The sequence below is a fragment of the Mastigoproctus giganteus genome, chromosome 2 (genome assembly GCF_048544385.1).
Source record: "Mastigoproctus giganteus isolate SK-2022 chromosome 2, ASM4854438v1, whole genome shotgun sequence".
NCBI lineage: Eukaryota > Metazoa > Arthropoda > Arachnida > Uropygi > Thelyphonidae > Mastigoproctus > Mastigoproctus giganteus.
In genome coordinates this window covers 255,286,051-255,302,740 of record NC_143576.1, presented here as the reverse complement: position 1 = coordinate 255,302,740, position 16,690 = coordinate 255,286,051, and the positions used below count along the sequence as shown (strand labels likewise).

At 34.7% G+C, this 16,690-nt stretch overlaps 1 protein-coding gene across 1 annotated transcript in view; it reads right to left on the bottom strand.

Annotated features, from left to right (window-relative positions):
* Nucleotides 1-16,690, bottom strand: part of LOC150090396 (Fanconi anemia group D2 protein-like) — a 204,939-nt gene that overhangs the window by 80,528 nt on the left and 107,721 nt on the right. Inside the window, exons 13-16 of the mRNA XM_090390299.1 lie at nt 15,112-15,199; nt 10,480-10,515; nt 7,164-7,304; nt 653-787 (exon numbers count right to left, since the gene is read on the bottom strand). Of these exons, the coding sequence (XP_090246425.1) occupies nt 653-787; nt 7,164-7,304; nt 10,480-10,515; nt 15,112-15,199 (400 nt within the window). The remainder of the gene's footprint in view (nt 1-652; nt 788-7,163; nt 7,305-10,479; nt 10,516-15,111; nt 15,200-16,690) is intronic.

Sequence of the window (16,690 nt, the reverse complement as noted above, 5' to 3'; positions counted from 1 at the left end):
CTAGTGTGTGAGTGACCAGCCCCCAAATTCCAGTCAATATCTGGGAAATTAAAATCTTCCATTATAAGACTCTCTGATTTACTGGTCCACTCTATTTCCCTGTAACTGCTGATTACTTTTTATCTGTCTATAAAATTTTGCACCTATTTCCATGATGCCAATGATTCTGTCATTGATTACAAATATTATAACTGATACATTTACTAAACTGAAATTAAGTAATTAAAACATTACTAAACTTAGCATTTATTTTGATTTCCTGACTTCTGAGCATTTCATGCCCCCCCCCACCACCACCATCACCACCACACATATCATCACAAATGCAAAACTATCATTCTGTAAAATATAAACACTCGAAAAATTCAATCATCTTGAACAATTGAAAATTATTAAAACTTTTAATCAATATAAATTCAATGCTAGTAATTTCTTAATATGCATTAGTGGTACATTTTGGAGGACCTAGAGTAGCAAACCTTAATCAAGTTATCAAAAAATTATAATCAAAAAATTTTACAGTTAACTGTAAAATTTTTTTCATTCATTTTTGTGACCAAAAGAGGGAAAAAAGGAAATTATTTCTATTGAACAATATTTTTATGGATTTAGTCAAATTTAAACTGCATTTATTCATTAAAGAATATCTTACCTGTCTGCAATGAGTGTCAAAAGTCACAAAAGCCAACTGATAAATTATTGACCCAAACTGAGAAAGGATAGATTCTGTTGATTTTAAAAGCATCTCAGCAATACTGAGCAATGAGCTGAAATATTCTTGCATTACCTAAAGGAAATATATTTTAATATGCACAATAATTTGTTATTATTTTTTCACATTAACTTCTTAGAATTTGCAGTTTACCTTTGAAAGTTTACAATATAACATGCAAAAAGGCAAATTTCTATCGACAGGAGTGATAAGCACCCTAATGAATACTTCAAATGGATTACTTCTTTAAACATGAATCAAAATTTCTTCTCTCAAAATATAGGAAAATTCAAAAAGTTTATACCCTTTTTTGTGTATTATAATTTTTTAAGCCAGCTATCATAAAGAACAAATACAAGAACAAATAATGAACAAATAAGTCAAGCATAATGAACAAGCTTAATGAACAAATAAGTCAAGTCTGCATTTGTTCATTATGCCCATATTTAGTATTAGTAGCGGCAAAGGATTAAAAAAAAAAAAACCATCACAACACCTGTCTATCCCCCTCCAGTAATTTGTGTAGGTCTCCTTTGAATTTATTCAAACTACCCAATTCCACACCAACAGATGGAAGTTTGTTTACCACTTTCCAACAATTACCGTGCTGGCTGAAGCCAAACTTATGCATGTCTGACTTGCAACCATCATTCCACAATTTGAATTTATGCTCCCTCGCTTGTGTATAGCCTGAGAAAGAGGAAGAATGCAATCAGCATTGAGCCTTAAACACTTCTCAGATCACTACACAGGCCTACAGACACTGCAATTTGCAGAACTGAAGCCTTTCTTGGTAAGAAAAATTTCATTCCCTTCACCATGTTGCCCTTCTCTGCACCTATTTTCCAAGAGATCTGCATCCTTCCTAAAATGAGGCCTTAAGACCTGTATACAGTACTCATGATGTAGCCAAACCATTACCTTGTACAAAGGAATAATCACCTCCTTATCCCTGTTAGCAAAGTTCCTGTATATTATTCACAAAATAACATGAGCTGTCCCAGCAGCATCTCTGCACTGCTCAAAGAACATCATATCTGATTGTATAAGTACCTCCAGGTCTTTTTCATTTTCCACTACCCTAAGAGTAGTACTACAACACAGCTGATACGTTAATCTGGGATTACCTGCTACCCATTTGCAGGAACTTGCATTTGTCAATGTTAAACTTCAACTGCCATTTCTCAGCCCATCTACCTAATTTTTCTAGATCTTGTTGCAGTAGCATACCTTCATTACTGTCATTAACCTTTGTATCATGCACAAACATAGAGATTTAGCCTGATATACCTTCACCAAGCCGACCGGGCTAGCCGGGTGGGTAAAGTGCCTGGCAACCCAAAGGTCGCGGGTTCGATTCCCGCCTTGGGCTTGGATCAAAGTACTGCAAAAACTTTGGGAGGTGCATTATGGCCACAGAAGCCTATGCGCCAACAACTACCAAAAAAAAAAAAAAAAACCTTCACCAATATAGAAAACAAAAATGGATCCAGCACCAAACCCTGTGGGGCTCTACAAATAACATTAATCCATGAAGGGCGGTGTGCATTAATAAATACTGTCTTCTCCCACTCAACCATCCCTTTATCCATAGAAGTAAATTGACCCTAATGCCACACTGCTCCTTGTACAGCAATCTTTTATATGCAACATCAAAAGTTTTCCTGAAATACAAGTATATAATATCAAAATTATTTTTTATATCCAGTTCCTTTGTTACTGCATCACAGCATCCAATCAGACGGGAAAGACAAGATTGTCCCTTAACAAATCCATGCTGTGACTACAGTATTATTGCATTCCTGTCTAGCTGGTCCTACATTACTTCTTTAACCAGTGTCTAAATTTTTTTTTTCTCCTGGAACAGAAGTTAAGCTAATAGGTCTGTAATTACTCATGTCACCTTTTGATCCCCTTTGTGAATTGGGGAAACATTTGCACATCTCCCGTCAATTGGACCTCCATTGAATCAAAAAAGATGCTCTCATAATTATGGCTAAGAGTTTGCTTACCTCCTCTGCTGCCTCCTTTAACATAATTGGATTGATCCCGTCCAAACCAGGTGCCTTTTTTATGCTTAGTCTCAATAATTGCAAATTACAACTGGGTTATAAGAAAATCATTTAGCTCCCTGCTGAGATTGATTAACTTCTGACATTCCCTTTCCTAAAGAATTCCTAATGTGTGAATGTAGATACAAAACACCTATTCATATTGTCAACAACTGAGTAGGATCATTAACAGTAAAACTGTCAAGTAACATTGTCAAGTAACATTAACATTGAGAGTAACATTAACTTGACAGTAACATTGTCAAGTAGATCAATGTGATTCAACGCCCTTCCTTCTACTGTTACATAAGCAAAGAAATCTTTGCTGCTTTTCTTTGCATTCTTTGCCAGACTTCATGTAATTTGCCTTAGCTTACCTAACCTCCTTTGTGATTGACTACAGATTAGTTTATATCTACCACAGTCATCTATATCATCTGATATATATTTTTTTTAATGAAAACCCCAAACACGGGAGGTATTAGAACTTATAGTACTTAGTACCGTGCTTGGGTTGGAGGTTGAGAAGACGAAAGAAGATATTTGTTGACATTAGATTTGAACTTCTACAATGGATCGACACTGATGGATTTTTTTTTTTTTTAGATTTAGAGATTTCTTAGGCGCATCGGGAACTATGGCCATAGTGCTTTAAGAGTTGGTGGTTAATTGATTTCTCCATTACTTTAGAAAGAGCAGAAGTAATTGCAATGGGACGATAATTGGATGGCTGGATATGAGCAAATTTCCAAGCAGAAGGAAAAACACCTTTGGAATAAGAAAGTGAAAAAAAGGCGGAAAAGAACAGGAGTAAGTTCAGGAGCACAGGTTTTGAGAACAAGTGGAGACATAACATCAGGACCTGGAGCTTTCTTAGCATCAAGATTCGTCAAAATCCTTCTGACATTCTTTTGACGGAAGACCACAGGAGGCATTGAATGGAGCATGTTGGGAATGGTGGGAGGTCTTTTAACAGGATCATTAATACATGAGTTGGAAGAAAAATGGGATGCTAACAGGTCAGCTTTATCCTTGGCTGAAGTGATAACAGAATCATCTAGTTTTGACAGAGGTGGGAGCACAGATGGGCAAATGTTGCAGCCAATAGCTTTGGAAAGAGACCAGAATGCTCGGCTACCATTAGGGCAAGAAGCCAGTTTACTACTCTTAGACTGGTTCAAAATCTAGTTTAGACTGATTAATGACTGCTTTACAATTGTTGCAAGCTTTGGTGTAGGCAGAAAAATGAAACTGAAGAATTGGAAACCAAGCCAATTACGATATGCAACATTCTTCTCTAGAGCAACCTTAGCACATTTACTGGAAAACCAAGGTTTAGATAAAGGATGAGATTTTAAAGTGGAGTGTGGAATAAAGGATTCCATTCCTACAAGAATTACACTGATACGATCTTAGCAGACATTGACATTAGAAGTTTTGAAACAGTAATCCGACCAAGGAAAAAAACGAAAAGGAATCTCGAAAGTGATCACATTTTGCATTCTTGTACAGGCAGGTCTCGCTTTACGAGTACCCGGGTTTGTGTTTTTTTCCCAAGTATCAAGTATCAACAAAATCGAAAATATGAATATTAATTGCAAAAAATGAATGTTAAACATTCATAAATACAGCATTCCAAATCACGTGCGTAGCTATACAATACAGCGTACTGCGCATTACGATATTAATCAGTTCCAGAGACACCATCGTATCGTTAAAATATCATGATGAGAACCCAATAACACATTGGTTTTTTGGTAATTCCAAAACTTCCAAGATCGTTTCAAGATCTTGGAAGTTGAAATTTTCGCTGTATAACTAAGCTATTTATCTCTCTAAAATTTCATTTTTAAGGTCACGAGCGTGACCTTAAGGCCATATAAATGGTTATGAGCATGGTTTGTAAATTGTATTAGTTACCAATTCAAATCATTAAAATGCACTACACTTGAATCGGTATCATATGATCAATTATAAGAATCAATTTTAAATGCCTTTGTGATATTTTTCTAAAGCACATATCTGGAGGTCACAACCATAAAACAATAAAAACAATTTGCACATTCTGGTTTATTGGGAATGTGCAAATTGTTTTCTGTTACTGCAAGCAATTATAAATGGATCTTTTTGCATTTGCGAAAATACCGATAGTTGGAATTGTGTGGTTTTTTACGTTATTGTGGTGAAATGTGTTTCCCCTTTACTGAAATCTTCAATCGTAAAAAAACAAATAAATTTTCAGAATCTTCTCTTCATTCCTTTTTTTTAAGCTTCGTAAATTTGTTACTCCGTGCGAATTATGTTAGTTGCAATTTGTGTTTGCCGTTAAAAAATGCTTATGCATGCAATTGTGAAATTTATAATTAAAAGAGAAGATTATCTTGGAAACAGATGCCTCTTGAAGCATTTCTGAAGGCGACTCCTTGTTCAACAAACCAACGGGTGCCGAGCCAATAATGAGTGATCAACGAGTGTGCATTTAGTTGATGATGATGATGAAGAATAAACATTCTTTAACATTTGTAAGTCATAAATAATTTCTCTATTATTATAATTTGCTTGATTTTACAGGCTACGTTTTCATTTCTTTCAATAAATCAATCATTGTTTAAACATAAACTAATTAGCTAACTAATTTCATTGTTTAGAATGTAACCCCTATTTTTAACCTTATGTCTATAGGAAATCAATTCCTGCTTTACAAGGTTTCACTTTAAGAGTGTGCACTAGGAATGAATTAACTCGTAAAGTCGAGAACTACCTGTAATGTCAAACAACATGTGGTTAGGAATAACCATAAGATAAAAGCTCCATTGGAGAAGAGACAATCACCAAGTTGTGATCTGAGGTGACTAAAGGACCACTCATTTCGACCGTGAGTACTTAGAAGGGTTGTTTGTGAGAAAAAGATCAAGCATGTTGGCTGTATGGTTAGGATTGTCTGGTATTCTTGTAGGTAAATGAACAATCTGTGCAAGGTCATTAGTAATTGCAAAAGCCTCAGCATCTTGACCAGCTGGGTCAGTGTGACTAGAAAAAGGAAGCTAGCTGGAGTTGTGAACATTAAAATCACCAAGGAAAATTGCTGGAGAAAGTCAAGTTGCAAAGAGAGGAAGTCAAAGAGCTCCAAGTGGTTAGTGGAGTTGGGAGAACAGTAGAGACAACAGATGAATTTGACAGAATGAGGTAGAGACATTTTAAGCCAGAGAAGATCGAAAAGAGAAGATTCCAAATTAGCAAGTCTCTGACAGGGAATACTGGAATGGACATATGCACAATTACCACCTTTGAGGCGAAAGGAATCATGCAGTGAATAATTTGGGCAAGTGAGATGAGCAATAGTTGAATCAACTGATAACTGAGATTCTGTCAGAAAGAGTACATGGGGTTTGGCAAGCTGCAAGTGGAATGGACATCACTGAGATTAGACATGAGACCACATATATTTGTGAAATGAACTAGGAAGTGTTTAGGAGGTTTAGATCTTTTCGCATATAAGCTTACTCCTATTAATTTGACAATTCATGGTGTATTCAATAGTAAGAGAAAGTGGGGGGGGGGAGACATGCTGTGTGAAGTAATGAAATTTTTGGATATGGCGTACATGTGGGTTTTTTTTTTGTTAATTGTTGGCGCATCAGCTTCTATGGCCATAATGCACCTCCCAAAGTTTTTGCTTTTTACTGTGTCCAAGCCCGAGGCAGGATTCGAACCCGCGACCTTTGGGTTGCCAGGCAGGCACTTTACCCACCTGGCTAGCCTGGTCGGCATGTACATGTGGTAAGAATATTTGTGGATAAGTCCCGCCACTATCGACGACGTGCCTGGTTGTAGTCGTTAAACATCAAATGCTCCAATACCTCAGTGAACAGGAACAGTGGTTGTCAAGTCCACCCTATCACCAAAACAGCAATCCTGTCCATTGACAAACGCTGGCAATGTCCGCATACATCACAGCCACAGGCTTCAACATCCAACAATCAATCACGCACTTCACGTACAAGATTGGCAGTACATGCCCTCATGCTCCATTCTTAATTGTCAGTTTAACTGAGGAAGGTTGACAAAACAACCGAAAGCTTTTATTTGTATGTATCTAATCTAATATATGTATATTTCCTATTATTAAACTTGTCACAATCTATTTTTGTATCCGTTTCGCTCTGAGCAACAGTAATTTGATATTAATAATGAATCCAAAGTGCACAGGCCTCTTTAATCATAAACTAGTTACAAGTTATTTTTTTTCTAACAACAGAGCAATACAAATTATTTATAAAAATGACTTTTTAACAACAGAGATAACATTTTTGAACCATCTTTGTATATAATTTTCAGCTTTATCTATTAAGCATTTAAAACAAGAAATAAGTATGAAAAATAAATATAATTATGCATACCATAACATGAGATGAAAAAGAAATCTGAAGTAAAAGTTCAGTAAACAATCCTGCTCTGATTTTATTGCGCAGTAATGTTTCTACTGGTTTTCTACGAAGAATGAGGGAGTGGAGAACAAGCAGAACCATTAGGTCCAGTGGCTACAAAGAAAAATATTACAGAACTAAAATGATTGATGTATAAAAAGCTGATCTAACCTGTACCTCCAGGTAAGATTTAAAGAACTGCCTTGCATGTGGATTTTTTTAAATAGAATACTAACTATAGCACTAGATTCTAACATTTACCAACACACATTCTCATATATCTTTAAATAAGTCAAATTTTCAAAAATATTTTACTATCAAATAAAAAATATGAGTAACATAAGTAGTGGTGGCATATGATGCAAGAAAACATGCACACGCTTCCCATTTACCTATTCAAAAATTTCCCCACCTTAAATGTGCAAGTTGATTTATCTGGCTGGTATACAGACAGGTAAGGGTAAAGGCAAAAACATGAACAAAACATCAGAACAAAGAGCTTCATTTAATAAAAAAAACCAGTAAACTTATAAAGTATGCAATCCTGTGGGCAGTGATACAAGCCAAACCATTATTACATCTTGGCACTGGGTAAAAAAAATAAATAATAAATAAGCTTCCGGATATTCTTGTGGGATATCCCTCCTTGCCTAAGTTAAATGTTCCCTTAAAAACATTAGCACTAGTAGAGGCATATGATGCAAGAAAGCAAGCTTATACAGCATCAGCCAAAAAAAAAAAAAAAAAAAAACTACCCATTTCATCAATCAATTTGCTCCAAAAGTTTGTCCAGTTCTTCTTTGAATTTATTTAAGCTATTGACGACCGACGGAAGTTTGTTCTAGCAATCAACCACCCACTGGCTAAAGGTAAAAATTTCTGCACATCTATTCTAGAACTATCTTTCCCAATTTGAATTTATGCACCCTCAAAAGTGCATAATCTGAGCAAGAGGAAGAATTCCATCAGCACTGAGCTTGCTTAAACCATTCAAGGCCTTATATACCTCAATCAGATCACCATGCAAGTGCCTAGTCTTCAGAAGCTGCCATTTGCAGAACTTATGCCTTTCTTGGTCAAAGCAACCCTTTATTCTCCCCCCACCAATCTTGTTGCCCTTCTTTGTATTCGTTCCAGCAGCTCTACATCCTTCCTAAAATTAGGCCTCCAGACCTGAATGCATTACTGAAGGTGTGGCCTGACCATTGCCTTATACAAGGGGACAATCACCTCCTCATACCTGCTAGCAAAATTCCTGTATATCATTGACAAGACACCATGAGCTAATTTTGCAGCCTGTCTGCACTGCTCAGAAAACTTCATATCTGACTGCACAATTACTCCCAAGTCCTTTTCATTCTCCAGTACCTTGAGTGTAGTACCACACAGTTGGTACATTACTCTGGAATTATTGCTACCCATACAGTACTTTTGCATTTGCCAATGTTAAACTTCAGTTGCCACTTCTCAGCCCATCTGTCTATCTTTCATAGATCCTGTTACAATAGCATACTGTGATTACTGTCGTTAACAACACTGCTAACCTTTGAATAATCTGCAATTGGATAAACATAAATGGACAACGTAATTGCAAACATAAATGGACAACATAATTGCAAACATAAATGGCAAAAATAAGATTCCAGTTGAACATTCTGTGGTTAGTTTATTTAATCAGTAAATTTTTCTGCTTGGTGATATGCTTTTTTACTTATATCTCTCATTTATATCACTTTCTTCAATTTTTCTGTCAAAAGAAAAGAGGATTAGTAAAAAAAAACCCTACGCCTGGATTTGATCATATATACCCAAAATAACAAAAATATATGTGAAGCTGTTATCTGTGAAGCTATTACACAGCATATAATATCCTAATTTAGAATGCCAGTCATTTGTGCAAATGCCTCAATTACATATTTCATAATTAAAAATTAATGTTCCCATTTATACTTTGACCCAAGCACTAGATCAGAGGAGTTTATATATTGCATAGTATAAACATATTATACTTACTTAAGGAATAGCAGTATTCATTACAGTTACTCCTTCAGTAAGTATAATATGTTTGCTGAAGGAGTAACAGTATTCATTACAGTTACTCCCTCAGTAAGTATAATATGTTTACTGAAGGAGTAACAGTATTCATTACATTTCTCATTTACTTATTTCCATCTATTTCTCATTTTCACACTCATTTCACAAAAAGGGTAGCTGTAATTAATTAATAAAGTAACCACTCAGTGTGTGTGTGTATGTGTGAGTGAGTGTAATTTAATAAAAAATATATAAAACAGGTTATACCTATACCACTGATTCATATAATACAGTATTTCTTGTCCCATGACATTCAAAAAATTGAATAGTTTATCATATCAGAATTTGTCTATAATAATTTTTTCTGGTGATTTAGGTACTTCACCATAAATTGGGTTCGACTGTAGTTGGAGATAAAGGTGGCATCTAGTGAGAATTTTGGATCTCTTCTTCACTCAAAAAAGTAAGGATAACTGATTTCTATTAGAAACCCAGGAACTGCTCTTCAAAGAATATCATCATGGAGAATCAAAGGAGATAATTATTGAGAATGTAGTGCAGAAAGGTTTATCTGATAATAACTACAAATGAATACAGCCTTTCTTTGTTTCTTTCTATTTCATATCATTAAGTCCAAAAATGGTGTACAGCCTCCAGCAAAGAATATTCATTTTGGAAGTTACACTAAAAACTAGAATTATATTCATTACCATATTTCTGTAGCAAGTATTGTCAGAGAAATATGGTAATGTATTTGCTCCTCCAAACAAATCTACCATCAAAAGCATATACAAAAAAATTTAAGAAAATGTGAGGATCACAGACTCACTCAAAAATGGAAGACCAAAAACATTCACAGAAGAAATATTCATGGATATTCATGCTGCAATTATGAGTTTTCCTGTAAGGATGTTTTCATTCCACAGCAGTCTCTCTATCAGCTTTGCTCATAAGGTATTACATAAACTTACATATGTATCCCTGTAAAAATGAAGGCAATACACAAGTTCTGTCATGAGAGACCACACACTGGCTATCTCCAGAAATCACAGGTGACTGGTAATGCATGCTTATGTAAGGAACATAATTGCCAAGACTTGTGATAATTTCTGTAATGTACATAAAGCAACAGTATGTTAGTTTCTTCCAGGGGTTGCATTTCTTTTTGAACATCTGTATAATTTGTCATTATATGAATCAGACTCGTGCCATAAAAAGTTTAATATCCTTGTTTACTTTATTAGATTATATTTACCTTGTGTTCTGATGGTACTGTAACAGCTTCAATTGCCTGTAAAAAAAATTATTTTTTTTTTTAAGTTGAATAAGAAACAACATTCTTATTATACCTTAGCCTATGGATTCACTTTGATGATAAAATTTTCTGTTTATACTCACCTAGAAAAATTCAGAATTAAAAAAAAAAAAAAAAAAGATTCTGGGAAAAAATACATCCATGTTAACAATCCTAAGCTTATTCTTTAATGAACTTCCAGCTTATTAATTTCATCAATGACACATGACTCTGGATGATAGCTTTATGTAACAAAAACAAATGCTTTTCTCTGTTGAGTACCAATTTCTGAAATTGGTTCACTTAAAATCAAGTTATAAACATGCTATCTCCAAATCTCAGATCTACATCAATGTTGACTGTGGACAGAATCATTCATTAAAATTCCCTCATCTACATTTAGAAATATGCTTTCCCCAACCCCCACCTAACTCTGATTAATCTATTTCCTTTTGATGAAATATATCTCTTAAAAATGCTCTTATCTTAAAATATAATAAATCTCTTCTTTCTTTCTTTCTTCCAATTTTAAAGAGCTATGCTATAATTCAATTCTTCCTTACTGCTGTTGTACATATTTCAGGTTATTGTATTCTTCCTGTTTTTATTTTTGTTTCTTTTCCTTTTTTAAATTTAATTTCAATACATGTTATCAATTTCTCTGATGTATGCTGTTCAGAACATGTAAATTGTGAATATTTGTACTTCACTGTACTGCTCTTAGAAATAAACTTTCTATTTATTGTTGAAAAATTGTAGTGCATTTATTAGTACAGCCACTCCCCGACTTAAGTAATACTTGACTTACAGAAATTCGACTTTACACAATTTTTTGCTGGTCAGTGCAAACTTAAAAAAATCGCGGAAATGTATTTTGCATCCAGTAGGAATAAACGGAGGTAATGTGAAATTATTGTGATATGAACCCAATAACACATTGTTTTTTGGCAATTCGTTCCAAGACCTCGGAAGTTGAAATTTTTGCTATATAATTAAGATATTTATCTCTCTAAGAGGTCATTTTTATAATAGAAATTGCACTACACTTTCATTGTTATCAAATGTCCTGTTATAAGAATCAATTTTGAATGCCTTTGTGATATTTTTCTAAAACACATTTCTGGAGGTCATTACCATAAAAAAATAAAAACAATTTGCACTTTCTGGTTTATTGGGCTTTTCTGTTAGCACAATCTATTATAAATGGGTAGTAAACTCGATCTTATTGCATTTGCGATAATACCGGTAACTGGAATTCTGTGGGTTTTTACATTATGGTATTATGGTGAAATCTTCAATCATATATAAGTTTTCAGAATCTTCTCTTCATTCTTATTTACTTATTACAATTGTGAAGGGAAAGGGACCAACGGAAAGTGCAAGTGCTGGCAGTGCTAGGAAACAAAACAAAATTGATTTAGAAATGAAGATGATTAATTAAGAAGTACGAAGCAGGACAAAGTTTGTCATTTACTGCACAGAATTAGGTCTCACTGCTTCAACAGTGAATACTATTTTAAGGGACAGTGCACGTAAAAGGATCAACGCATATAAGATCGATAGTAATCACAAAACAGCATTCAGATGATATATCAAAGATGGAAAGCTATTAATATGGATGGAAAATCAGATTCAGAAGCAAGTGCCCCTGAGTCCAATGGCCATTCAAGCAAAAGGAAGAAGTATTTATGAAGATATTAAGGATAAGTATGGCGAACCCCAAGCCAAGTTCGTGGCAAACAACAGGTGGTTTAATAGGTTCAAGCATCACGCTGGTTTCCAAAACATTAAAGTATGCAGTGAAGTTGCCAATGCTGATTCTGCAGCTGCAGAGAAATTTTGTGATGTGTTGGAAAAAACCCCTTCTAAATCTCCACAGCCCTCAAATTCTGCAGCGGCATATTTTTTAGCGGCATATTCTCGCAACGATGCTTGAAAGGTAAAACTGACCTGTCTCCTCTCTCTTTTTGTAATTTTGTACACTTTTGTAATTTTTCCTGCGCATGAGATCAAAAAATTGAATAAATAATTCCATTTACATGTTCATTGAACATTTCTTTTTTGCTTCAATCAAATTTGTGAGTGCTGCATAGGCATTTAAGGAAATTCTGACTTACATAGAGTTCCGCGGCTGTACTTAATTGTAGTGATTTATTAGTATTTATTTGTGGTGCATTTATTGTAGTGCTTTATTGTAACATTTCTTAGTAATTAAATTGTAGTTCATTTATTTATTAAATGCATTTATTAGTACTGTTAAAGGTATTCTTTTGAAATAAATATGCTTTGCTTGACAAAACTCAAATCAAATTCTAACAAAAATAAATACTACAGCTGCAAGGAACATTTATATAAAAATAATGACAAATGACTTATGTCATTTCTATGGTTACGCAAGACTTTTGATGTATTATCCATTTTATTTGTCTATTTTTTATTATGATGCTCTTTTCTTTTTTAAAAAAATTTATAGTTAAAGCACCACTAAAATCCTATAGGAAAATATGAAATTACTTCAAAAGCTATAACAAATATTCTTCAAAATAAAAAAAAAAATTTCGTGACAGGTATGCTTATAAGCATTTTGTAATTTCATGTTTGTTTTCTTGGCAGTTACTGTTCATGCAAAAAAAATTTTAATGAAGAAACCAAAAGATCAGACTGCTCTTAAAAGGCATTGTAAATTAAACCAAATTGTTTAACATGGCTAGAGAACAAGAAAGTTTTAGATCACTGGGATATCAGACTCCCACCTCACACGTGTGCACATTTGCCTATGGTGGTTAAGAACTTCATTATGTGAGTAATAAGCAGTGACCTGTTTTTACATTTTTTATGAAACTCCCAACCACCAAAGGTATTAGAGTCTATAGTACATAGTACCATATATGGATTGAAGGCTGAATTGATAGATGCTTGCTGACATTAGACTTGATTTTCTGTAGATTACAGTTTTCAGAAATACATGTGAATGAAGGTTCACATGTATTTCAGAGAACAGAAGTAGAAGGGATAAATGAGAAAGGAGAAAAGTTGTTTCTGTTAGTTTGGAGTTGGACAGTGAATGGATGCTGACTTGATGCATCCATTCACTGTCCAACGAATGAATAGATGCTGACTTGATGCTGTTGTTTGTTTGTTATTTGGTTTTTAGGAGCATTAGCAACTAAGGCCATATTGCTCCGGGATATGCGGTGGTCATTTCCTGACCTTTCCGCATCCTCCGTATTTGGTGGCGACGGGCTCGAACCCCGGTCTAATCAAGAAGCGTGTGCTATGCACTGCTGCTCCTTCCCACCTGGCTACGGAGGCACCCTGACTGACTTGATGCAGCACATGTTCAAACTGGTTTGGAAGAGAGCAGGGGGTGTATTCTGCTCATTGCTTTTCACTATATTCTTTTCATACAGTACAATGAACTTCACTATTGATTCAAAGAAGCCAGGGTGAAATGATACACTAAACTTATGTCAAACATAATGGTTCCCATCTAATCTATGGAGGATAATGTAGACTTTATCTACATTATCCTCCATAATGTAGAAATGTAGAGGATAATGTAGAATTTCCACTGCCCCAATTAGCATGTTCTTTAGTCCAGGTTAGCCATTTAACTTGCCACTGTTTCTCCTCCCTCCAGATTATGTTACAAAATTACTCCTTTATGATCCCAGAATACAGTAGGTAATACGTTCCTGGCTGATTCTTAGTATCTAACAAAAACTCACAATTTGTCAGAAAGTTTTTTCTTATGCCTTTGCACCTGAAAGTCATGCAGGAGTATGTTTCTCCCACATGACTTTCAGGTCTGTGGAGTTTGCAAGCATTCACAGAGGCTTAGATAAATTTAAAAGTCTATCCCATGCTGGAGTACCAATCTTCTTCAGCTCTGTTCCACATTTCTTTTGATATTTCTAGTCTGGCATTTGTTTTTTAAGAATTCTTGATACAGAAAACTGATTACAGCCAACATTCTAAAAATACATTGCCTAGGAAAGCACCCCTTATCAAGAGCCATACTTATACTGTTCTTCCTCAAATTTAACTGCTTGTATGCCACATCACTGCTGAACAGAAACTGAAACTATGTGTTCACAGGGGGGGGGGGGTTGCCTTTATAGATAGAATGTTGCAATAGCATCCATCTATTACACAGTCTGCAAATGTGAAACATTTTTCATGATGTGAAAGCATGCTAATATTACAGGATGATGAAATGATGCCTTCAAGTGACGATTTCACGTGTGTCAGGAAATACAAATGAAATAATAAACTTTATGAGAAGTAATGCAATTTTTATGACCATTACTGTATTCATTATCACCAATCAGGAATTTCTCAAAGAGATAGATGCTTGCATCAAATTTCATCTCAAAGTACACTCAAAAAATGTTTTTTAGCAAATGACATTTATAACTGTATACAGATGATAGTTATTTTCAGCAAGTATATGGCCTTGTGATCTGAGTTTTTACCTCATTAGCATCAAATAATGAGATTCCAAAATTAAAATAAAATTACAAATCTGCTGAATTAAAACTTGCTAAATCCAGGTACCAATAATTTTTATGTTCTCAAAAATCAAAATTTTACCTTTATCCAAGTGTCACAAAGTGTCTTTTGAAATCTCAGGGCAGATCTTATGGCATCCAATGTTAACAGTTCATAGCCTCTTTGTGAACTGGAAAAAATAAATGATTTAGATTTTGTTATTTGGCTAGACATCATTACCATTATTTTGAATAGCAATGCTTCTTAACCAGCATATCGCAAGTACCTGGGTGTGCTGTGACCTGCAGATTAATGTATCACCAAAATTTTTGACATATAAATTTGACAAAAAATTTGACATATAAAATACACCATTAAGGAAAAATAATGCATAGATAATTAGGTATGACTTATTGTTTTGAATACGTTGTGAGAGTTAAGTCTATAATTTAGGAGTACTGTCAGGTAAAAAGGTTGAGAAGGATATTTAGAAAAATGTAATATATGTTTGCACTCATATATATATACAAAAGCCAATCAAATGAAAGCCACAAAAGTTAAATAAAAGTTGAATCTCGACACATTTCTTCAAATGCTGCACTAATGCCTGGATTCCTTGAGAAGCTTTGTGGTTCATGTCAAAGCTGCTCTTGCATACTCTTGAATACTTTCTTTGGTAAGATAAATATATATAGTACCATTCTGAATGTGAACGTTTGCTTTCTGATATGTAGTAGTGCACCCAGGATTCATCTTCAGTCACTATTTGTTCTAAGAAAATGTTTCCTCCATCCCCATTCTATCCAAGAAGCATAGAACACACATTAAGTTGTCACTGTTCATTTAGTTCTATTGTAAAATGCCAAGGAATCCATTGAGTGCACACTTTGTGAAAGTGCAACTTTCAAGAAGCATGCACTAATGACCGTATGTGCTGAACAAACACTACTCTTGCATGGCATGACAATTTCATCAGCAGTAATGTAGATTGTTTCCTTGCATGAGTTCTTTCACTGCCACTATTTCTAGTGTCATGACACAATGTGTATGTACATCGTGTCATGACACCAAAAATGGTTGGGGAGAATCCTCAACACTTTCAATACCATTCTTAAACTTATTCACCCACTCAGACTTGCTGCTGACTCCTGCGTGCTTCACCATACTGAGCTAACATTCTGTGATAATTTCATCTCTACCTTGGTGCAAGACTGCAAGGGTGCCACCATCTTGAAAATTGTTTCCAAATAATGCCAGCCATGTCAGATTATTGTCCCAGTCAATAATCTGACATAAGGTTATCATTAGTTTTTGAATAATATACATTTTATGCTACTTTTGCAGTTTTCACTTGAAAGACCTCTGCAGCTAAATTCCTGGTAGTGGAGGGGATATACCTTCCTACCAATTATCCTTTATTTGCATTTACCTAAACTTTTACAAACTACCAACCCTCTTACAATATCTTATTATTAATAGTAGCAGCAGGAGTAGTGGCAAATAATGCAAGGAAGCAAGCTTATATAACATCATCCAAAATATAAATAAAACACACAACATACCCACCTTATCTGTCCATTCCCTCTAATAATGTCTAATATTTCTTTACATTTATTCCAACTACCCATATCCACAACACCAAATGGTAGTTTGTCCCAACAATCAATTACTCTCCAGCTGA